Raw genomic sequence first — 25002 nt, 5'->3', positions numbered from 1 at the left:
ACTATTTTATTCTATTTACTTCTAGAATTCTCCACCCTTGCCACTTTTCTCAAATACTTTCACTTGGAAATGGAAAATTCTGTGCACATCTGGGTCTTGATTCACTGCCACCTTTGGCAAACTTCAGCCTTTAAGATTCTCAAAAGTTTACCAAAAAGCAGTGAGTCACCTGATATTACCCCAAAATCAGCAACAAAATAAATTAGCTTTCTAACTCACCTGGAATTTTAGACATGTTTCTTTTTCCCAGTCCACCCCTAAAAACCCACAACCACTCCCATGAAATGGTGACTTATCTCCCTTCTAAGCTATCCCAATGTGATGGCCCCTAATTTGGCTCTCCTCTCTTGCAGTATATTTTGTCTTTTTATTGGTCTATGACTTTTCACTTTGACTATTTGTAAAGCTATTTTGGCATCTTCTGTGTCTTTGCATCTTGTGACAGCAGCTATCATCTTTCTCATAAAGAGTAGGTGTACATTATATTAAGGAGGAAATAAGAAATTAAAATGAAAAAGGTTGATATTGCTGGTTTGTTATATCAACAGGCAGAATGAGGAGGGCAAGCACAAAGAGATGGGGAAGGAGTGGACGGTAACACCTCAGATTAGCCAAATGTAGTGTTTAGAGTTAGGATTTCCTTTCCTTTCAAATTTTGGACATAAAGATAAGTTATCTGTGATCTTAAATCAGGAAGCTATTGCTGAGCCCAACGTGACTCCAACATGCGTGTCTGTGGTTGACGACTGCATGCAGATGAGTCACCCTGCCAGCAGTCAAAAACTTCTGCCTTGATTCATTTTTAGCCAAGCAAGTGAAGTTCTTTAGTTGGGCAGGTTCTTTGGTAGAGGGTTCTAGATAATTCAGATGGAAGAGGGAGAAGGAAAGTTGGGCAGGGCTTCATTAATATGTAGGGATTATCTCTCCAGTGATGAGCAGGGCCTATTATAATCTTTAACTGAAAACTTATCTGCTCTGAAGATGACCAAACTTTATGAGAATGTTCCCTAATGGATAAATCCAATTACAGCCAAAGGCAAGCACTTTAAACATTACTCTGTTGATTGTTCTTTTTCCAGCTGTGAAACTGATTCATGTTCATGAAGTCCCCAGAAGACTTAATGGATGTTGCTTTAAAGTAGAAACAGAAAGGAGGGAAAGAGAGAAATTGACTGATTACATATTTGAAGTTTATTCTAAATCAACATTCTGATGCAGTACTAAGACCAAGGAAGAGATTTAAAATCTTGAGCTCTTTTCCCCTAGGAAAATGATCTGTAAATTTGTCTTTAAGGATCTGATACAAACTACAGACACGTCTCAAAAAATGTTCATACTCAAACAATCAAAAGCTGCACCCTTTCCAATAAGGCAAACTCACATAAATATTATAAAAGAATAATAGGCTTTTAACATTAATAAATAGGAATTTTTTGTCTTAATATCTTTCTCAATTTATCTCTTAGTCAAAAGTTTTTCTGAACTGACAGCCAAACGATTATCAAGAAAGAGGTTTATGATGTTCAGATTACTAAAGATTAAATACCAAAGGATATTAATGCTACACACGTGCTTCTGTTTTTATTTTATAAATAACAAAACAACTACTGAAAGGTTTAGTGTTAACTTTCAATATATTCAGATACAAATGAATTTTTCAATAGGTTATGAAGAAAAAATGAAATGATAGTCACATACTCACCCAAACACATGGTTTGATCAGCATTTGTTTTAAAACCAGTGTGGCAGAGACAATAAAAGCTTCCAACTGTGTCAATACACTGTCCGTGGCTGCATATATTGGGGATTTCTTGACATTCATTGCGATCTGTAGATAAAAATTAAGTGAAAACTTAGAAGACAAAATCAAATCAAATAACTTAATTCTAGGTAGTGCTCTCAGGATTAATTCTAGCTCTAAACTAAGCCAGTAAAACGGATGCTGACATATTTATTTTTGACTCAAAATTGGTTAAAACTTACTCTCATTTACTGGGCACATTCAGACCTTATTAACAATACACAAGCAATGAAAAACAGGGGCGGAATCCAAAAAAATCTTCTAAAAGATGAGAAAACTTAGAATGGGGAAGAAAAATCCAAACTGGTGGATAACCCATTTGATTATCTGCCTAAGCAGTATCGTAGACTGTGTAATTGATTGAAGTATTTTGTCTAGTCAAGATTTGGTGCCTCAAATCATGGAAGCTTCATGGCTTCCTCTAGAAATTTAAATCAAACAAATCCCATTGCTAAGATAGGTTTTCATGATGGACAGCCTGCATCGTCCCTTGTTCCACTTACACATCATTATTTTGTCTCACTCCTATAACCTTTTGTTCCATCTGAACCAAGTCTTCCTGTCTACACATGGCTCCTTTCAGCACTTGACAATCCTAATGATGTTTCTTTCTTTTTTATCCATATTCTTTCAAAAGGAAGCCCTCTCATCTTGCTTCTGCCAGTCTTTAGGCTTTAAATTATATTTGTCATCAAGTGATGCCCTCCTGAAATGTGATTATCTGAGGGGCCAAATTTGTTGCAGGAATCCACAGATGACATAATTACATGCCTACCTATGCCTCTAATTTTCTAAAGCTCTCAAGATTCTACGTTTAGGGAAAATGTAACTCAAAGGGCACTGCGTTATCCTGATTTTCCTATTGTCACAAAAGAAAGCAAATAGCAGAATGCCGCCTTGGGTGTAGATGTTGTAGAGCACCGCAGCACCCTGCTCTCAGCTGAATAATCCAAACTTGCTGTTTGCCTGCCCTATCTACTGAGAAGAAAGCAACTGGGAACAGGCACTTTTTGCTGCACAGAGCAGTCGTGCCCACGCCAGGAGAGAGCATATTCCCTCCATTTCACGTGCTGAGGCTGCCATTTTTAGAACTACTTCCTTCCAATATGCAAAACATTTAGAGTTGATGAATCACCATATCCTTTAAAAGTCTCAGGTGGGGTTGAGTATATCATAAAGAGGGGAAATTGGGATAGAGTAGCTTAGGAGCTATGGCTAGCCTATGGAGAAATGCTAGTGAACAAATTATGATTGTTCCTATCAGAGAAAACGGATTTAAAATGAGCAAGCTGCTCCCTGAGATAGGCAGAGGAAATTGATTTCCATTGCCAATCCCTGTGGAGGGAGCTGATGTTGAGGAGGGTTGGCCCAAACCTTGGGTAACCTCCGGTAATATGGATCTGGGAGAATGCGAGGACCAGGTCTGTCTTATCTCTGGGACCCACAGAAAATGGAGAGCATTAAGAATCTTATTAGAAAGGGATTCTCAATTAGGAATTTTCTTTCCTACGTTGCCCATTTCATGATGATTTTTAAAAAATGAAACGTGGATTACTTTGCAGTTCTACTGGTGAAACAGAAAATTACAATTCTAGAGAACTTAATTGTGAAGTTCACTTTGTATTGAGACCAGAAAACTAGGTTTCTACAAGCACCAGGATTTAAACTCCCAGAAGGTTCTGTCTGAGGTTGAGATAGGAGATTTAAACAGGGTACTGGGGGAAAACACCCACACAGTCAGCAGAAAGAGAGGAGACCATGAGGAAATGGATGGGAAGACTATGTCTTTAGCTGGGCAATCCATTTCAGAAGGGGGCTGCATTTGCTCTATTTCCACAGCTGCTCGGGTCAGACCAGCATCCTCGGCTTCGATAACCTAACCGTTCTCTAAAAATCTCTCAGCAACAGTGTGGGTATTATGGCCAGCTGTTGAAATGATGTACTTATGGATTCAAATAAAAATCTTATTATGATAAGGAAATTTTAGTTCTTTTCATCTTAAACACAGGAAGACAGGAGTATTTTACAATATGTCTGAAAAATGCCATGTATAGGACAGTATTTAAAGACATTTTAAAAGATTTTAAAAGTAAGATGTAAGTGAAGACATTTCCAGAGTGAAGTCTTCAGCCCTAGAGGCTGAATAGCTGCAAAACTCAAATTCAAGTACATTCCCTTTCTTGTGAGGATTTCGATGAATGAGGGAAATGAAGATTTGGCTACAGACAACACTCCTTCACAGTACTTATCGCTGGTTAACGCCGGATGAGCTTTATTTATGTTAATATTCTACAAGAAAACATGACAGGGCGTTAGCCCCAGCAGGGCCTGGTTGGACGTCTTGTCTTGATGTATAAAATAGTTCTTCCCTCATTTTGCCTGAGCATGAAATGGTGTGAAATGACATGTTCTATATTATCAGCAATTCCTTATTTTTATTGGAATTATTTCACGCAGTTTCAAATAAATATAAATTACAAGCAAAATGCAGGGAAGTGGTATGAATGCCAAGTTTCATGAGAGCATTGTGACTCATATCAGAGACGTCCTCACTTTTCCTGTCCTGTTTTGTTTTTTTTTTTCAGTACGTGGATAACAACTGCTCTGCTGACAAAATGCTAAATACTTGCACATGTTCCTTTAAACCCAAAAAACAAGTCTTGATTCTCAAAATGAGTTTTTGTTCTGGTATTACACCCTCTTCCCACCAAAGTCTCATAAAACAATGCAAAATACCCTACGGAAAGCAGTGCACTTCCCACCACTTAATCACTGGTGGGCAAGGAAATCCAAGGAAAATCTGACCACGTTCCTTGGTGTTGTTTCATTCACAAATGCATAAAATATCCAGGAAATTCCTTGTGAAATGAGCCAGAAGCAAAATAACACATTCTTCCTGGCCTCCTTGCTAAATATACAGTGATTTATAATTACTAAAAAACTCGGATGAAAATCATCCTGAGGTATTACTTTCCTTCTGGGTTGAAACACCAGTGTTTTTATTTTGATACCACTGTCTACAAGACACCATCAGACACCTAATAATTTTACCATCAATTTAAGTTGGTAACATGCTCATCCTTCTCATTTCTACCACATCCCTGACAAACGGGAAGAACAAAAAAACTTAACCTCTAGCGGATAGTTTCTCATTTTACTGTAGGTGACATAGCAAAGAAAAGGCTTTCAACGTTTGCTGCCCTCAGCTGTGTAAGCTGTTTAGGAAAAAAAGTGATACTGTTGGTTCTTTTTCCTTGGTTTGTGCAGTTTAATCCGGCCCTGCTCAGGAGAGCTTTGCCATCTAGACTTGGGGTATGTGGCCAGAATGGTGACAACCTCACCCACTCCAGGGGGATTATGTGAAAGGACCAAAAAGTATTTGGTCCTAAATACCAGTTAGGGAGTGTGTGTGTGTGTGTGTGTGTGTGTGTGTGTGTGTGTGTGTGTGAGTGTGTGCATCTGTGGGAGTGGGTGTTTGCAGCAGGGCAGCAGAGAGGCAAATTTGGAAACGTCATACCTCCAAAGGGAGAAAAAAGCTAAGTGTGAAGACATTTCAACAATTTTCCCTTTTCCCAGTTTAGTTACTACAACTCAGAAGTCATGTATTCTTCAACCTAACCATCTCAAAGAAATCCAGGTATCTGCAGCTCAATGGGGCTGGACCTTCGGGTGGGCGGCGCTGGGCGGCGCGGACTACTTGCCGTTGCACTGCCCTGTGGAGGTGAAGCGGTAGCCGGGCTTGCAGTCGCAGCGGTAGCTGCCCGCGGTGTTGATGCACTCGGCGTTGCGCTGGCACACCGGGCCGTTCTGACACTCGTCGATATCTACAAGCAGGAGAGAACTGAATTACAGGGAGGGCAGAATCTGGTGTCAAGTTGATGAAGCCTCTCACACAACATGGATTTATAGTTTCTTGTTTTGATCGGTTCTACTGAACAAACCATGGACGATGGAAATTCTGTTTTCTAATTTTTCTGTTTTACAAATATTTTTCAGAAATGCAAATACTTGGTTTATCACCACATACGGGTTCTAATGCTGCTAATGTCTAGAAAAAGTTGTGAAACTCAGCTTCAAGGGCCAGGACTTGATACGGGTATAGACCAATATCCTGGGAAATCTTGTATTTGCTCAAAGCCTGGGGGTTTTAGGATTCAGTTGGGTTGCTTTGGTCTGGAAGGTTGTGAGGTCTGCAGAGCAGAGCATCTCAAACCTGAATGCGCATATGAATCACTTAGGATTTTTTTTAAAGGCATATCTGATTCAGCATGTCTGGGGAGAGGCCTGAGATCCTGTGCTTCCAATAAGCTCGCAAGTGATGCTGGCGCTCCTGGTCCACAGACAGTGCTTTGAACTGCAGGGCTGCACAGGCTCTTGCTTAAATTTCTGCCACATGGCAGTCAAATCAAGGAGACTTAACATGAGAGATTGTACATAAAACCACTGAAAATAACCAAACGCTCACTATCAAAGGAAAGAATAAAATGGATATTGTGTGCTCCAGGGCTTTGACTATGCTCAGGGAGTTGTCTATCTTTTAAACATTTTAACAGCTACCTAATACAGTTCAAATTCATGGCATTGCAAAAGTTACTGCACAGTCCAGGCTATAGCGTGGGGCAAAATACATATTCCCTTCCCCTGATCTTATGAAACATTCGAATTCAGTCTAAATCCAGTAAAGGGAATAGCCTGTAACACAGGTGGGAGTCAGCTCAGCACCAGTACCGGGGTTTCATGCAGAAGTCGGCTCAGCCAAAGAAGTTCCCACAAGGGGGCGGCAAATACATCAACCTAGGCCTCCTAGGTGTGTGCTTTTTGCGGTGGGAAAACCTCAGGACTATTGGCAGTCAGCGGGAGTTTCGGTCTAATACGGGGTGTGCCTCTCTGTACAACAGATACAGAAGCAGAATATGCCTACCTTGGGTTACAGTGGACCCAGGACCCAGCAGCACCTCACCACCAGGCCTGCCCTGCTCTTAGTTAAGGGTGTACAGAAACACAGAGGGTACCTTGTGTAGTTGGAGAAGCCAGTCGGTATCACAGACAAGCATTTCTGTAAGGCATCAGATGCCTGACATCTGATTATATACATACTTGGGGAGGGCAGACGCATGGATGCTCCCTAAATCACTTCTGGAATCCATTCCAATTTCAGTCTGGCTGAGGCATATACTAAATCAACCTTCCTTTTCTGATTCTGCGAGCTAAGAGTGTGCTGGGAAGCAGCGGACCCTGGATTAAACATTCACCCTGAAGATGAATATCCTACGAAACGGAAACCAAAAGTTGGAGCGCTTTGTCATCTCCATATCCACTGAATGCTACCCTGACAGCAAAGTGCCTTACACCGGTGCAGCTATAGGTTTTCGGTCTCATGTGTGTAGCAGGGTCTAGGTTGACGTGGTGGTCCTGGGTGGCCTTACCTCTGGTTTCTGGCCAACGGCTGCTGCTTCAGCAGATACAGGTGCCAAAGAGGCACCTGGGTAAAGTAACCAGCTCTGAATGGAAGAGAAGGGGAGATGCCACAGAAGGCGGCAGACATCCTGAGGCACATACGACAGGTGGAAGACGGTGGCTATGATGAGCAGGCAGCCACCTCTCGCACTATAAGTTCACCTGCTCTGGGCTTTCTTCTCCATTCCCACATCATGCCTCCTCCCCACACCTGATCCTTGATGACCTGAAGCCCAGGGCCCGAACCAAAGCCCGAAATGACTATCTCCTTAGGAAGGCTAGGAATGGCTGTCACCCTGTTCCCACTCCCCCGCAGAGCAGGCAGAGGAAGGGACGTGGGCCAACTTGGCCACAGGAACAGAAAGCCTGGTGAGGAGAATTTAACAAGCATATGCTTGGGGCTGTAACTTGACTCATGGTCTATAAGTTGTCCCCAGTTTAGGAGAAAAAGATTTTTTAATATTAAAATGTTGACCTATGTGCTCTAATACATGCTCTAAGGAGCAATAAGCCTTTCTAACATGAACAAAAACTCTGCTAGAGACTCTAAGTTTAAGTATTAAATAGAAAATTATTCTAGCTGTCCTAGGGCCCATGGTATATTTAATAACCAGTAACGTCCCTTTTACTAAAATGTAAAAGAACACTATCTTCCCCAGATGTCGGAAAAATATGAAGTGCGGTAAGGAATGCGCAGAATCACAGCACAAACACATGGCAAGCGGAGGTAATTTGAAAATGAAAAAAGTACCATTTGCACTCATGCCAACATTCTTCATATAAAATCGAATTTGCTGTTCTTGCCATTTGGGATTCTCTCATGCATTTGAAATATTTGCATTAACCTTGTTTTCACTTGGGAGGAGCAAAGGCTCCGCTTGGAAGAGAACACTGATTCTGAGGCTCAGCTCAAGATGACTGCCCACCACTCATGATCACTTTCAAGCAATGTGAAACAATAGCCATCTATTGGACACACCCGGGATCTCAAGGCTTTTCCATATCAGCTGGGAAATCAAATACATTGTGTGTGGGGGGAGAGGGCTGGGGAATGGACATCCTGCTTTTCCCGCTGCGTGTTAGGGAATTTTTACATGAAATGTCTGTTGATCCACGCGGTGCCCTTCACTATTGCTAGAGTCAGATGGATTTCTGAAATTCCAACGTTGTGAAACTGGCCACATGTGTGTGTGAGTATGTAGCTCATCGGTCGGCTCATTTCTGGATGTGATATAGTGACAGCCTCTCTTACCTTCACAAACCAACAACTTGTCATTATAGAAGAAGCCCACTGGACATTCACATCGGAAGCTGCCAACCATGTTGATACACACGCCATTTTCACAGACCCCTGGGATCTCCCGACATTCATCGATATCTAGAAACAGAGCAGGTACGTGTGAGTGATGGAACGGCACATGGTCCCTCTGTAGGGGAAACGGGAATTGAAAGTCAGCTGCTTCTAATTCATTCTATGTAAGGTCTAAAGCCAAAGAAGAGAAAGTGCGTGTGTATGTGTGTGTATGTGCTTGCGTGTGTGCATGTGTGCTGGGGTGGTGATGGAAGCGGGAACATCAGTGAAGAGAAAACTGAGATAACTAGACTGCTTGTCAGACACTCATGTGTCTATCTGATTGACTATCTGTTTTTCTGGGTTTGCTTTATAACATCGGCTTTGTCCAGGTAGGAGCCATCTTTGTACCCACTGGGCCCTGTGCACCAGATGAGTAGAATAAAAGCGACTGCCAAGAGAAAGTGGTCTCTCTACCCCAAGTGTGTGGTGGTGTTGGTCTAGAATGGGAGAGGAGAGCTGGTGAAGGACAGAGGAGGAGCCCATGGTCATGGCCAACTCTGATCTTCCAAATTCCACTCCAACACCCCCTTTCTCCTTCACGTGGCTTTCGAATGGAGGTAAGTCAGGTCTGGGGATGTAAGCTGGGCCTGGGCTGACCATGAAGAGAGAGCAAGCACCAAGGAAGGACTGTCCCAGTAGACTGTGGCTTCCCAAGCCCAGGCGCTGGGGCTGGCTTCTACGCTACGGTATTCCCGGCCCCTGGTACACTGTCTGACAAATGTTAAGTGCCAATTAAAATGTATTCGGTTAAGAACCAGTACCTGGAAGTGGGGTTGGTAAGCATTAAAACAGGACCAAAGTAGGAGTGAGAGCAGAGCCAGGACCCAGGCTGCTAAAGCAGGCTGGCCAGCTGGTGAGGGAGCCATGTGGGCAAGCCTGGTCTCCTCACCAGCCTGCTGGGTTCACTCGCTGTTGGACCTGCTCTGAACTCCTGACCGTTCAGTGTCCTCTAGGATAATAACGGTAACAGTGACAGTAACAGTAGTGTCTCCCTTGCTATATGCCTGGTATATTTCTCAAGCATTTAAGCTGGATTTAGTTACCAAAGCATCAGGGCCACCCTGTGAGATGGTCTCTAGGTACTCTGACTATCCTCATGATGCAGATGATGGAACTAAGGCCAAGTCAGAGCATGGAACTTGCCAAAGACCATACAGCCAACAGGAGGCAGAGTTGGGATTCGATACCAGGAATCCACTAACAGGCTGTCCTGTCTCCCGTATGCTTTTCCACAGTCAAACAATCTTCACAAAACCATTAGCGAAGTGCTTGTTATCCCAGAGGGCCCCTCTACCAGCCCTCTGGCAGAGTTTCACAAAACACTTCAGAAGCAGGCAGGGAATGTAAAGCTTGGGTCTTTCCAATCCATTAGGTTTCTGTTATTGTAGTTGAGATACTTTCCTTTACATATCATAGTCAGGAGCGTCTGCAAGATACTTTGTTTGCATAAGTTGTAAGAAGATGGCTATAGACTTAAGTGGAACTCACAAGAGCTTTCAGAAGAATGACACCCTAAAGCCAATCTGTTTTAAAGGAGAAATTTGACAGGACGTGGATTTATGTTGGACCTTTTTCTAAAGGGCTTGATTTTGTTTGAAGACAAATTGATCTCTTTAATGGAAAAAAAACCAGCTTAGAATATCAAAGGGTATATTTCCATTTTGAATACAAGTAATTTATGTTTTAGATTTTTCACACATTTGTCATTCATGTTCTTAAAAAGTTAGGCAAAGAAATATCACAACTATGCACTATCAGCAAAAAGAAAAATAATTCAGACATTCTTGAACTATGGACGGGTTAAAACATGAAATGTTATGTTCACATTCATTTGTTTTAAATATAAGAGATGTATTTTCAAGTTTAACAATAACAGGCTGGGTCAAATTTCTAGCCATTGTTAGGCATAAAAGAGCAAAAGCATATATTAAAAATTATATTTTCTTTTCCTGTCTGGATTCCATTTGAACTTCAACTTGGAAGAGTTTATGTTTAAAGACAAGATTAATAAACTTGCTATAGTTTTAACCCCACACGAATGGGTTCTATATGCCAACAATCTTCAGACCTTTCAGAAGAAGAGTATAAAGCTTAAATAAAACAAAGTTTCTCAGTCATCTAAATATTTTGTCATGCTGGAATTTGCTAACAATAAGTATACTGCTAACTATCACATTTCCAGTTTTCAAGAGCTAGAGGCAAAGCAAGCTGTGAGTCAGGACTGGATTCTGGTCTCAGCTCTGTTATTAATTAGCCAGGTGACCTCAGCTGAGTCCCTTCCCCTGTCTAGGCCTCTGTCCCCTCAACTGTAAGGCAAGGCCTAGCTGATGTGGACTAGATGATGTCTGAAGCCTCTCCAGTTTTATTAGTGGATGATGTTAATGCTGTTTTGAGTCTTTGCCTGCTACCAACATTAGAAGGTGGGCCTTGCTGGGGTACACGCCTGGCCCATCCACGGAGAACGATGGCTTCTACTATTAAAGACCACTTACCTTCAGATGAGAGATTCTAAGGAGATGAAAAGATCTGTTTTGGGAAGGGGAAAAACAAAGCAGCTAGAGCCGGGTGTTTCAGGCCAATGCCATTTAACAGGTTTTCTTTCCAAATCATGAAGTTTCTTTGGACGTTGACTAGGCCATGGAGCCATATGTATTTGGCACTAAGAGAGCCAGGCTGATTGCTGGACCAGACCCTTGTTTTCTTAAACAAGGGCATTGGAAAGGCTGATGTGGATTTCAATTTACTTATTACGAATAAGGTGGAACAGACAAAGTGGTGATGTTTGCCACTAGACACAACTGCTCAGAATTAAGAGGGGCATCTAAGGATCCATATAAATCACACTGGGGGAAGACTCTGAGAATGCGATAGCTTTCCATCTACTTTTATGTTATTTGGTTTTAAACCACAAAGGCATCACTTCCATTGGCTGAACGCTGTGCAATACTTCTGAATCTTGCATAAGCTTCACTAGCACTGCAGTGGTCTCTGCTCCAGTTACCAGACAGGGCCTCCGATCGGAAAGATTTTTTTTTTTTTTTTAATTTCACATCTAAAAATCCCAAAGCAGATGACCTGAGGAGATTCTATGTGAGATAAAACTGATCCACCTACACATAAGGATTGGTATGAACAGTCATATTTAACTCAGGTCTTAGTCAGATGGAAGGATTGGGAATTATAGTCAAATCAAACGTCAGCTGGCCCTACTCCCAGAATCTCTCTTTGTTGATGCCTAGGGTTGGTTTAACTAAGCTTGATTGTAATTCTGTGAAAAGCTTTCCAGTCCCCTTAATCATGACCGACGAATGCTGCTGTCAATTAGGTGGAGCTACACAGGGTGTCTGTATTGTTTGTTTCAAACTAAGAATCAGAGTTTCAATAAAGCTAAATGGTACTGTTTAATGATTTGTTCCTTCTAAGAAAAAAAAAAGCAAACTGAGAAAATAACAGCGTGTACTTCCTTTTCTTAACAGAAAGGCAGAGACAAAAAGTTCCAGCAAAGGCATCATAACTCACCAACGGGTAAACCAGTGTAAATGTCGATGACGAAGCCTGGCCTTTGACTTCCACAGAGTGTAGCAAATTCATCTGCAGTGATTGAACAAAGGTGGGGGGAGCAGGGTGGGAATAGGGGTCAGCAGAGAGCAATAATTAGGCTGAACAAAATTACTTTGTATACATTCTTGAAAGGTATTTACCTGTATTTTGAAAAATTTAAAATAAAAAATTAATCTGAAAATTCCTACAGATGGTGTAAACTTCTGCTTAAGACAAACACTGAAGGAAAAGTGACCTCATGTTGATGTAATAATGAGGCAGAAGCAGAGGTCTCTATATCATATGCCACTCATTTGTATGATCCTGCCTGTAGGAATCTGGGTTTCTATAAGGATGTTGTTCAGCTCTGAACCCAGGGACTCTGCATTAAGGGATCTAGGATTTAACGAATGTATACAAAAGCCATTTCCTCGATAGACTGGGGGAGACCACGGCAAATCTAGCTAAGTTCTTGATATGAGGTCTATTAATGACAAATTCACGTCAAACAACCAACTTACCTCATTACTTCAAGTTGTGGAGCTGGATTTCTTTTGGTGCAGCTCTCTTGTTCTCTCTCACTCCCTCCCCCCGACCCTTTATCTTTCTCTCCTTCACCTGAATTCATCAAAGTTGCTAATAAAGGATGCACTAAATGTCATCTGTGGTCCCTTTTAACTCTGCGATTCTGTAATTCCAGATCATGAGTGTAACCAGTATAGCATGGTATCAATTTAAGCTCAAGATGACCATTGCCTTATGGGTCAAACCTACTGAAAATTAGTAAAAGGTTTCCAAAAGTATTTTAATCAAAATGTAACATGTTCTTTCCTTAGTGCTTTTATTTCCTTATAAAAAAAAGGAGTTAGGGTCCACTTCCAACAAGTGTCACGCCAGCTCCACTGACCATCCAGACAAATTTCAGGGACTCCTAAAATGTGTGCAGACTGCATAGCTAATGAACAGCCATGCCTGGATTTGGCCAATATTCAACATGAAGATGAAACCTTGCATTTTATATTAAGAGTATGCAGATTCTTGAAACTCAGACAGATATTTCTGAAAGTAAATGATAGTCTTTATCAGAGATCTCCAAAGTGGTCTGCAGGGGAATGTACAATGATCCATCAAGGTAAAAAAGAAAATACTAGGATGTCTATCTTTGTAAAATCCAATTTTAAAATTAATTTTGTGTATATTTTGTAACAGAACAGTTTATGAAAATAATCAATGCATTTCTCAATATAATTGAAAACAAATATATAGAGACATATACACATATACTTTTACTTGTAAATACACACGTGTAACCTCCAGGTTTTTTAACGATAGGTGTGTATGATCAAAAGATTTGAAGGCCATTGGTCAAGATCAGGGGTCAGCAAATTTTTTCTTAGAGGGCTAAAAAGTAAATATTTTAGGTTTTGCAAGCTGTGCAGTCTCTGTTAAAACTACTCAACTATTTCACGAAAGCAACCATAGATAATATGTAAATAAATTAGTGGGGCTGAATTCTAGTAAAATTTTATTTACTAAAATTTGAAGTTCATAAAATTTTTAGGTCATGACATATCATTCCTTTGACTTTTTTTTCCAACCATTTAAAAATGTCAAAATTATTTTCAGCCATACAAAAATAGGAGGAGAGGGCTTCCCTGGTGGCGCAGTGGTTGCGCATCCGCCTGCCAATGCTGGGGAACCGGGTTCGCGCCCCGGTCTGGGAAGATCCCACATGCCGCGGAGCGGCTGGGCCCGTGAGCCATGGCCAATGAGCCTGCGCGTCCGGAGCCTGTGCTCCGCAACGGGAGAGGCCGCAACAGAGGGAGGCCCGCATACCACACACACACACACACAAAAAAAAAAAAAAAAATAGGAGGAGGGCTGGATTTGGCCTATGGGCTCTTGTTTGCCAACCTCTGGTCTAACAACATCTTGCAGAGTGGAGACGACTCGTAATTCTAAGTAATGGTTATTACACTATTTCCAGAGTAAACAATGGATGAAAGGTTCTTTTTTACTAAAAAAGAACCTTCTGTTTTATGCACTGTCAGGTAGCACCAGACGATAGGTTTAGGATTTTACATATCACTGTGGGGAATGGAGTAGGTACCACACAATTCTCAGATCAATACTCTGCATGGTAGTTCATTCAATCTAAATCATAAAGATAATCTAGATCATCATTAGTAAATGATGTCATCATGATATATATGACATATATCATCTACCATATAAGAACACTGCACCAAAGTTTTTGCTTCATTTACTGCTAAGATATAAATTAGACTTTTTTATCCAAACAGATAACATTATTTGGATTTTTCTGTATGAGGATATAAGAAAAATTTCTCTAAGATCTCAATATCCAGGAGTTGATCTTTTCTGCTTTTCTTTAGTGTTGATTTTGCTTTGTGGTCATTGAGACTCTTAGATTCAATCACATCTCTCTCTATATGAGCTGCTAGAAGGTTTAGAGCCCAAGTTATTGCTCGTTGCTGGCAAGTGTGTAGGAATTCCCAGCTTGGATCTTGTGTACCCTTGTTCCTTGCTCTGAGTTTCTTACCCTTGCTTGCCATTTGTATTAGGCCTTCTTATTTTACATTTGCATCTTTGTGGGCCACCTTGAATTCTTTCTGGAACAAGATTAGTTATAAATAAGTAAAATTGATAGGACTATGGTTTACTTATTTGTCATACTGCTTTGCCCAGTGTTTCCAGACTTTTAGTTATATGGCAGACTCCATAACAATGATAACAATGTTTATATTTTTGTGATATACTGAGTCTATACATCTGGTGAATGAACCTGGGTATAAATTAGAAAGCATATTCTGTGACTCAGTTTTCAGCTGCAAGGACCAAGATCAACTGTGAATTTAACTATTTGCCCTTGTGCGCTAATCTTTTCTTATGAAGATCAACGATGCACCCTTTTCTTCCCTGGCTGAGATTCACTTCCCCAACAATTTGTGGGTAATGTACTGAGCTATCTTTCTGGTAACGGTGAAACTAAAACTCACCTGTGCTTGGGATGGGACACTGTTCACAGGGCTTATTCCAGGCCCGGCCAATGTTGTAGGAACAACAGCACATCTTCTTGGTCATATTGAACAACAGTTCTCCGTCGCAGGTCTGGTTGTCAGCGTAATAGTTCCTGTAGCACAAGCTTCTCCTCATATCTAGAAGAAAGGAGGAAGTTAAGGGACTGGTGATGCCATGGGGAAATCACGACAGGGAGATTCTAAGGGGATACTTAAGGAGTGAATCTCTTTTGAAGTGTATTGTAACTTGACTTCAATCAGGGCAGGAAAAGCCTGCTCTCACACAGCTCTCCGTCGTCCTATGCTGCTACAAGAAAAAGGACTTTGAGAAATATATTCCCTGTTGTTTTGTGCCACAGAACTTAGTCATTATGTAGCTGCGGTGTTAATAAACTTTACGTGACTCTCCACCCAGTCTCCTAGTAACAATTCTCCACTGCTATTTGGCAGTGATTTTCTCATTTCCGACTCATGGTGTTTTAATACGGTAGGTCAGTGCTGTAAATATAGTTGTATAAAGATACACCCAAAGCCAAACAAAAGAAGTACTATTAAACCTTTGTTTGGGATTTTCCAACATTACATTTTAAAGAAAACTCCCAACCACCCACACGAGGTGGTGAGAAAAGGCCCAGCTTATGCTTTACAGGGGAGGAGGCTCTCTCAGTGAAAGGGTGGCAGTACTCGCTCTTACGAGTAACATAATGCTGAGGACTAATTGCTGGCTCGGAAGCTCTTTTTCTCTTTGCAGATGAGGACCAAACATGCACTATAAAGAAAAGCTGGGACTTACCCATGCAATTATTCCCCCCATTCACTTGCATGTAGTCTGGGGGGCAAATACAGGTGTAGTTGCCCACGGTGTTATAACATGTCCCTGGACCACAGATTCCGGGAGTTTCACATTCATTCACATCTATAATCCAAAGAGAAAGTGGTATGTGAATACGGAAATTTCACTCTTTGGAATGGTCTGGTACTCAGGGTCAATATAAATGTTGATGGTCTTGGAGAAAGTCCACAGGGCACTTCGCAACCTGGATAAGGAAAATGGATGTTTCATTCATCAGTGGCCTTAGTCTGTGCTAATGTGTGCATTTTCAGGAGAGGAGTTTTAGAAAAGGAAATTTTACCTTCTGATATGAGTTCTTAATAAACGAGTCCAAAACATCCTCAAACACGTGCAGTGATGGTAATGTGGAGAAATTATAATTCTCAAGTATCTTTCAGGAAGATAGCTAGGTACTTCATATGTTCACAAAATCTCAGGAAGGACATGATACATCCTGAAGCCATCAAAAACTGGCTTCATGAATCTGCACTGGTAAGACAGCACAGAAGTAGGTATATCACGCCTCCTTCCCCATTTTCAAACACAGCGGTTGATTCCAATTTTTGTTAACTCCATGGGTCTTAAGCTGTGTGATGTGTATTGTGATGCTTGACTAGTACTCAACAAGGTTGTCACTGCCGAGGTCACCTAATAAGCCTTCTGGAGAACTAGAGGAATATTTCCCCGTCAGGACACAGGGAGGTCTCTTCCCAAATCCGTTGTGTGACTCCTGTGTACAGATGAAAACCATTTCCCCATGCTGGTCAATGGACCACGTGCTCTGAAAGCTAACAGCGGTCGATAGTTTCCATCTTCCCAGTAACACAGGATGAACAGGAGTCATCACTTGCATCATAAAACCAAAGGGGCTGCCTCCCAAGAGAAGCTCATTTAAATGCTTAGTACAAATGATAAGTGGTAAAGGACAAGAAGAAGAGCCCAGAACTGCCCAGAATATAGAAGCCACTGAAATGAGACCTGTGCTACTCCAATAAAAATGGCTTTTCTGAAGAGCATGGAAAACTCTGCAGGCATAAACAGGACTATGGCTCAAGATAACAAAACACCATTTCTCTCAAAAAAAAAAAAAGAGGGAGATTTAGGGTGTATTGGACATGATATTCTGTCACTAACATGAGCGCAAGCTGCCACATGTGTGGCATCGTTTCCTGACCATGTTCGCACTTAGACTACTGTGCTGTATTGATAGAGTCTCAGTTTCCCTGGTGACTAGCTGTATGCTGGTTTTTGAGGTCAGTTCTTAATATCTGAAAGAACCTGTCATCCTAAAAGGGCCATTTACCATCACACACTCGGGTGTCTTCATTCAGGTAGTAGCCCGTCGGACAGCGGCACTGGAAACTGCCAAAGGTGTTGATACATTTCCCGCCTTGGCACAGCCCTGGGAGCTCCTGACACTCATCGATATCTATCAGAATGACAACGACAGCATTGTAAATAAACCCGAGGAAGTTCCAAAGGTGCGCACTTTAAGATAAGCGAAACAGAATTACCTTCCAATATAACCGTGATAGGGTTGGGTCGAAAACCTTCTCCTCCAGGACAAAGAATTTTGTACTCAGCTATGGAAACAAAAAAAAAAAAATCAGACTGAGTTCTTCTGAATCTAAAATTTCTAGAAATAGTATCCTCAAGAGAAAAACTGACATATCCATCTGAAAATATTCATTTTCAGGAATCTTTGCCAGTTACCCCACTCACCTGAAGCAAGTTAACATCTTTGTATATACTTGTCCTTTCAAATGGCTTTTTCTATGTGTGCCAAATGTAAGGCTACTGTCCTCAGTCTCGGAAACTTCCGCCTACTCTCTGGTCTTACGTTCTTATGAACTATTTTATTCTCTATCTCCATCATTTCTTTTTAAAGATTTTTCTTTCCCTTTTTATTTTGTAACCATCTCCTCCATTTTCATGTTTTGTTCAGTCTTATTTCCTGGGAATCACAACTTCCCTTAATATTGTTAATCAGCTTGTCTCCAAAACCCTTTCCAAACAGAGCCTTAGGAAAAGCTGTTCTTTCTTCGTTCCCATCCCACTTCTCTCCTTAATGACTAGAGAGTTTTCTTGCCCCTCTGTTTCTACTAATGGCAACACTAATTCCCCTGGTTACCAAAACCAACTTTTTAGAGTGTCCTTTGATTCCCTCCATTAATTCTGTCATCCAAGTATTTCACTTGAAAACATTTCTTTCAGTGCCATGCGCCAGCAGTGTGATCCATACAGGAACACATAGATAAGAATGACCTGAATCTGCTGTATCATCCTGACAAGCGTCTGTAAGAATCAGTTCTTTCATAATGATCATGGTCTTTCCAAATCTGATAATCCCCCTCCTCGATTTCTGAAATTATATGTATATATGCATAAATGCATATATGTATGTATTCCAGTTCTAGCTCTGATCCAGTTTGAAGTGGGGTGGACCTCTATTGCTTGGCTAATCATTGTTACTCAATAGGACTGACTCTCCCTGCACCCCACCTAACCATCTTGCTTTGATTCTTTCAACATCAGTGAAATCAACTATCCTCCTGTTTTATTTTTCTCTCCCCTTTCTGCAAGCATCCACTCTTTTTAAGTCCCCTCTTTCATGTCACACCCTTCCTTCAAGCCCCAATTAAAAAATGCACCAAGTTATCACCACACACTGCCAATCACAACTGACTTCCCTTTCTGAATAAAGGAGAGAAGGAGGTGCCTGCCAAGCATCCATCCCTGTGCTGAGTGCTTTACATGAGTGATTTCATTTAATCCTATGAGGCATATTATGAATGAGGAAACAGGCTTGCTGACTCCGAAGTTACATGGGTGGCAAGTGACACAGTCCTAACTGGAACCAGGTGTGCTCTTTCTCCCACTCACGGCACTGAGTCTTCTCTTCTTTCTTGCCTTATTGAGGTCTACATTGAATTACAGCTCTTATGTTTAGGTCATATTTTGCTAGACTGTACACTCCTGGAAGGCAGGAACTACCCATTAGACTAGAATTAGCCATCCAATTATCCATAAATTATCACCTCTGCACACACAAAGTACATCCTCTAGGTACTCAACAAATAATTTTAGAAAAAGTAAATAAGTGACCCTTCAGCAAGGAAAGAATCAATACCTATCCCAATATACCCTGTAAGCAGCAGCCACTGACCTTTGCCCCAGAAGCTACATCTGACTCTAAATCGTAATACAGCATCCACTTAGGAAAAAGGAAAGCCTTTTATGTTTTTAGAAGACATTATTTATGTCCTTAAAATCACACTCTAAAGCTTTCTTTCAAGTCATACCATAAGAATGGAATGATTTTCCATTTCATATTTGCTTAGTTAATTGCTTCTTTTTCACCCAGGGAAACTCCCGTCTGTCCTAGAGCTTCTAAGACTAGCCAGTAGATGATAAGAGGAGAGATCAATGTGTCCTAATATGATATAAGTAACCTAGCCTGGAAAATCTTCTTTAAAATACTGCTATCTTCTTTTCACTCAGACAGAAATGAGACGTTGCCTGCCCTACTTGACCTTTTAGTGCAAGCCAACTGGGGACATGTTCTGACTTCCAAATTGGGAGTGGGATTCTTCAACAGGGCTGCAAGGACTGATCTCCCCTCCCTGATTAAAGAGTAGAGACCAGTGGCAGCTCCCACCCTCCGTGGCTTCTATTCTCTGGAGCTAGAAAGGAGAACTGGACTGAGCTGGAATAATAATAATAAATAGGAGGATGTCCACTTACATGTGTTCACAGCAGGGCACAGCTCACAAGGAGTACCCCAGGCTTTACCCAGAGAACAGCAGCAGGAAGCCTTGGAAACACCAACTCCAATTTCATTGCTACAGGCTGTATCTCCATTGTCTCCTCGAGGTCGAACATCCAAATAGCAATTTCCAGAGCGGGTATCTATTTACCATATACAAACAAAAAAGCGTCAGGCAAATTCTTTCTACGTGAGGGTTGAAAATTCAAACCCACTTCCAAAACTGTTTAAAGACCATAATTTACTAAGAAACTAAAAAGTGCCCAAACACACATACTGGGAATTTACCTAGAGAAAAGGACCTGAAAGTATAAACCATGTTTAGGAAATGTTTAAATTTTTATACGATTACTTTTTAAAAATTTGAGAATGCAACGTTCAATGTTGCTTTAAAAATAACAAACAGGGCTTCCCTGGTGGCGCAGTGGTTGAGAGTCCGCCTGCCGATGCGGGGGACATGGGTTCGTGCCCCAGTCCGGGAAGATCCCACATGCCGCGGAGCGGGTGGGCCCGTGAGCCATGGCCACTGGGCCTGTGCGTCCAGAGCCTGTGCTCCACAACGGGAGAGGCCACAACAGTCAGAGGCCTGCGTACCGCAAAAAAAAAAAAAAAAATAACAAACAGTATGTTTCTCTGAAAAGTTTTTAAGATCTTACCAACACAGCCAACTCGAGTTGGATTCAGCTCAAAATCGGGTGGACAATCACAGGTATAGCTGCCTGGGGTGTTGACACAGTTCCCACTGATACACGTGGTTGGATCCAGACATTCATTAACGTCTGAAACCAAACAGCAAGGGGCAGAGTTATCACCCGAGCCAACGCGGGGAAGGCATCACCATAAAACGGTAGCACCAAATCTAGGGCTCCCAACTAGAATTTTTAAGAGTTTCCAGTTGTAATTACCCCTAGAAATATAGTCTTCCACTTCTGAAATAAAACCCCTCAGGAAGGAAATATGTCATAGTCTTTGGTCTTTTTCCCCTGGAACACATTTAGCATTCAAATTTGTCATCAGGAGAAAATATAACTTTGGAACTAGGAAAAATATTTCAGTGAAGGTAACTGAAAGCAAAACACTACTGTGACCTCGGTCAACCAAAACTTCAGACACAGGTTTTAAGAAAATATATTTAATATGTGCAGCTTGTTATTTTATCAAATGAGAGCAAGATGTCCCAGGGAACCGTCAGGAGCAGGCGACTTCTGCTGCCTCCCCCGCTGGGCGTGCTTGCCTCAGTGCAGCTGAGTGCAGAGCACAAACACACACACAGGCTTAGCGTGTTTCTTCAGGCCTGCTAAGAGTCTCTCTCCCATCACTGATGCTGGGTTGAATATTTCCCTTTCAGTTTCTGTTCCAAAAACATGTACAGAATTCCAGATATTTCAGACATGGGTTTTGGCAAATTCCACCCCTGTGCAATCCTTTTGTCTATTTTGAATACTTGTAAAATATTCAAGAACAGACACGCTGATTCAGAGAGAAGAGACTGGGAAATGAGGATGATACTTTCTGCTCCGGCCCTCCTGCTCGGACCTGGTAACCCTCTTGGAGGTTCCACTGTGGAAAATTCTTTTGCTCAAATCGCATGTGACCTTAGTGGGACAGGATAGACCAACAGGAATCAGGGTAGGTAGAATGATGCTGGTGGTGATTTGGAGAACTGAGGAGAAGGCATGGCGGTGGAGAGGTGACTTCCTGCTGTGTGCTAGAGGCCGGCTTGGCGTCATAATAGTTTTTTGAAAAACCAAGAGAAGTAGGAGTGCTTGGGCAAGAATACCTTAGTCCTGAGCAATTTCAGGGAGGTGGTCATAACTGGAGAGCCACTGAGTCACGGCTTGTTTAGGCAGCTGGAAAAATTAGGGTTTTCTTGAAATCCTGAGCCCGTACAGAATGGAACTTATTTCCTTAGTATCGTTGAATTGAAGGGGACGCTAGGGTGGAGAACTGAAAATGGCTCTCAGAGTCTTAACTCAGTGCCGAGATCAACCAGTGAGGGTCTACAGAGTGCCCGCTATGGCTTTTCTAATTTTTTTTTTTTTTTAATGTTCCTGAAGAGTTCTTTGCTCTACGAGAAAATGATCGACACACTAGAAATGGGTGGCTGACTTCTAGGTACCGTGTTCTCTGGTGACCACCAACAGGCCAGGGCTCGGAAGGAGTGGGTGTCTCAGCAGAGAAGTTCAAGACAAAACCCATGATCCCAGGGCACAGCCTTCAAAAGGAAACTCTCCAAAAATGTGCCCAAGGAGAAAAGGAACGGCAAGTCTGGAACATGCCTCTGTAACCATGAGCTTGATTCTAGGCTACTAACTCTGCACCTTCAACTCTCTTAAACTTTTTCCTCTGCATGCTCGTATCTAATCAGTTCCAGATCTGAAGAAATTTATTCTGTGATTCCTAATGCTTCTTCATCCCTGCTTTTCTTTTGTGACTCTGCGAATATCCCTGTGCGACCCTGCAAGGCCCCAACAGCTGGGTCCCCTGGGACGCCTGGGAGCAGATTTCCATGCAAATGGATGCCTTACCTGTGCAGTTCCCCCCGCTTCTGTCCAGTTCGTAGCCGATCTCACACTCACAGCGGAACAGGCCAGGGAGGTTGTGGCAGGTTCCAAAAACACAGATGTTTGGAAGAGAGCACTCGTCAATATCTTGGGAAAGGAGGAAAAGGGGGAGACATTAAATGATTTTTTTGCTAAAGAAACTGCCTAATGTAATTAGGCAAACGATGTTATTATTAAGAAAATGAAGACTATCTGACATCGACCTAGGTCCTTCTCCTATAGACTTTCAGATGATCTGTCATCTGTAAGGAAGTCTCCTAGGTGAGAACTTCCCTTTTCTCAGCCCCTATTACATGCCAAGCAGTGGGCTAAGCATTTTATGTATATGTATCTCATTGTGGTGGTTTACGTAACTCCCCATCGCTTTTGTGAAGAAAGAGCCAAACAAGTCAACTTAGACTAAATTCTTTGGTTGTTCTTATCTATACATTCACTGTTTTTGTTGTGAGTTAAAATATTAAGAACCACAAAGGCTTTGTGGTAACTTTTATCATCAGTTTTTATAGTCCTCTGTGTTCCTAGTACCATGGTGTGTGTTTGCAGTTGTGGATGGAGATTTAAAACTGAGGAAGCTTTTTCCAGGCCTCTGTCCCTGCCTCACGTTAACATGCTGCTTGTGTAATTGGCACGCAGGCACATCTGCAGCCTTGAGACTGGCTTTTAATAGCCATGAACACTCTGCCTGTGATGATTTATATTAAGAACAAACAAACAAACAAAACACTCCCTTATAGCATTAAGGGAAGCAAAACTTTCACCGTGCCTATTTCTGCTCCCAGAGGTGGCACAGTACCTGTTTTCCTTGGATGTTCACAGTAACAGAAGTAAACAAGGCATTAGGCACATGATCAAGAGCATAATTAGTTTCTTGCCTCAGAGGAATTTTATATCAAACTCTGCCTTTTTCATATAAACTGTATAAAGAACATCCAATGGTTCCATAACAAAGAAAAGTATTTACATAGAACTATATGAGGGAATTAGTATACATGTCACAGCTAAAGGCTGACTTTGAGTTAATGTCCTAGTAACAAGCAACAACGATTAGTTAAGACATTAATCAGGGTCTTGTTTAAACCTCTACTGTCAATCGTTACCATGTGTTTATTTCTACTGAAATTTTTTCAGTTCACTGTGGTCACTAATTCTTCTCAATGAGGGATAATGTGCTTAAATTTGACAAGTGTGGGTAAAGAGAAGAATCTTGTGTTTCTTAGTGGGATCCATCCTCAGCCAACAGGCTCTCAGGACTCTTCCTGTCTGACCAACACTTCTCAGGAAGATGGAGCCTTACGCTGAGAGACATCTTGACATATGGTATCATCCCTAGGGGTTCCTTCCTAAGTGGATTTGTGAAAGACTGTTCCACATTCATGTGTATTAGATATTTGGAGACCATGTGAGACATAGCCAGGACATTGTTCTACCTACGGACAAGACTATCCACTCTGCTGGATAGTCTTTTAAAGTCTTTTAAAGCCTTTATTTCTAGAAACAAAACCATAGCAGAGATTAAAAACTGTGTTTCCATATTTGAAAAGAATCCTTCACTATCAGGGCACCAGCACTTTGAGCTCTTTCCATCAGCAATGGGGATGAATATGTTGCATTGAGTTGGTTATCCCCATTCTCCTATGACTAATGGGTGTACTCTTGCAAATCATCTGGCCAAGGCTGGATGTGCAGCTTATGGCCAAATAGCTGAGATTTTCTCTGCACAAAGAGAAATGGTCCAGCTGGAGACCCAATCTCTCCACAAACTGAACTGACCAGGTTAGATGGGAAGCCAAAACACAACTTGGTGTAAAAAACAAACAAATGAAAGGCATCAGGAATGTTTAAATAACCTGATCTCATCAGCCCCTGCAAGGCCCCTGGCAGCTTGCCCATCACTTACCTTCACAGGCTTTCCCATCAGCACTGGGCACAAAGCCCATGTCACATTCACAGCGATATCCTCCCGGGGCGTTTAGGCACTGGCCATTGCCACACAGATTCAGATTCTCAGAGCACTCATCGAGATCTACAGCCAGAAAGAAAAACAAGTTACTCTTCCTTAGTTAGGAGTTTTCTGATTCCTCAGGTCCAACAACTTTTATAATTGTCAGCTTCCTGAGGGTAGCGGTATTTCATCCTAATTTCTACTTGACACATTAAACTCAATTTTCTCTTTGGATACTAATATTGAATATATAGTAAACATGGGGTTCAGATACAGAATCCTGAATGCTAAATTATCTCTAATGGGTAATAAGTCAAACAGATCATTCACACTAAGACTTTTGCAAGCAGGATCATCAACATGAGGACACATCCATGACAGGAAATAACACGTCATGGTTGTGCCTGATTCTCAAGCTTCAGGCTCTGCTCAGATGGGCAGCAAAAGACCTAGAATAGCAACTATAGAGGAGACCAAAAATTCCTGCTTAATCTCTTCTGAGTTTTGCTACTAATCACGGGTGTTAAATATCAAACACATGAACCATACATGCCTGGTACATGAAACTTGGAATATTTTCTAAAAAGCAATGCGGGGGCTTCCCTGGTGGCGCAGTGGTTGAGAGTCCGCCTGCCGATGCAGGGGACGCGGGTTCGTGCCCCGGTCCGGGAGGATCCCACATGCCGCGGAGCGGCTGGGCCCGTG

General features: G+C 41.8%; 1 protein-coding gene across 1 annotated transcript in view; it reads right to left on the bottom strand.

Moving 5' to 3' along the window:
• The window catches only part of FBN1 (fibrillin 1), a 254695-nt gene that overhangs the window by 49469 nt on the left and 180224 nt on the right, over nt 1-25002 (bottom strand). Inside the window, exons 34-45 of the mRNA XM_024115513.2 lie at nt 24253-24378; nt 22320-22442; nt 20448-20570; nt 19770-19934; nt 17540-17608; nt 17329-17454; nt 15987-16109; nt 15173-15331; nt 12132-12203; nt 8511-8636; nt 5503-5625; nt 1703-1828 (exon numbers count right to left, since the gene is read on the bottom strand). Of these exons, the coding sequence (XP_023971281.2) occupies nt 1703-1828; nt 5503-5625; nt 8511-8636; nt 12132-12203; nt 15173-15331; nt 15987-16109; nt 17329-17454; nt 17540-17608; nt 19770-19934; nt 20448-20570; nt 22320-22442; nt 24253-24378 (1461 nt within the window). The remainder of the gene's footprint in view (nt 1-1702; nt 1829-5502; nt 5626-8510; nt 8637-12131; nt 12204-15172; nt 15332-15986; nt 16110-17328; nt 17455-17539; nt 17609-19769; nt 19935-20447; nt 20571-22319; nt 22443-24252; nt 24379-25002) is intronic.

This window comes from Physeter macrocephalus, chromosome 11, assembly GCF_002837175.3.
Source record: "Physeter macrocephalus isolate SW-GA chromosome 11, ASM283717v5, whole genome shotgun sequence".
Classification (NCBI taxonomy): Eukaryota; Metazoa; Chordata; class Mammalia; order Artiodactyla; family Physeteridae; genus Physeter; species Physeter macrocephalus.
Note: the sequence above shows the minus strand (reverse complement) of the source record. Positions and strands in the feature narration are given on the sequence as shown.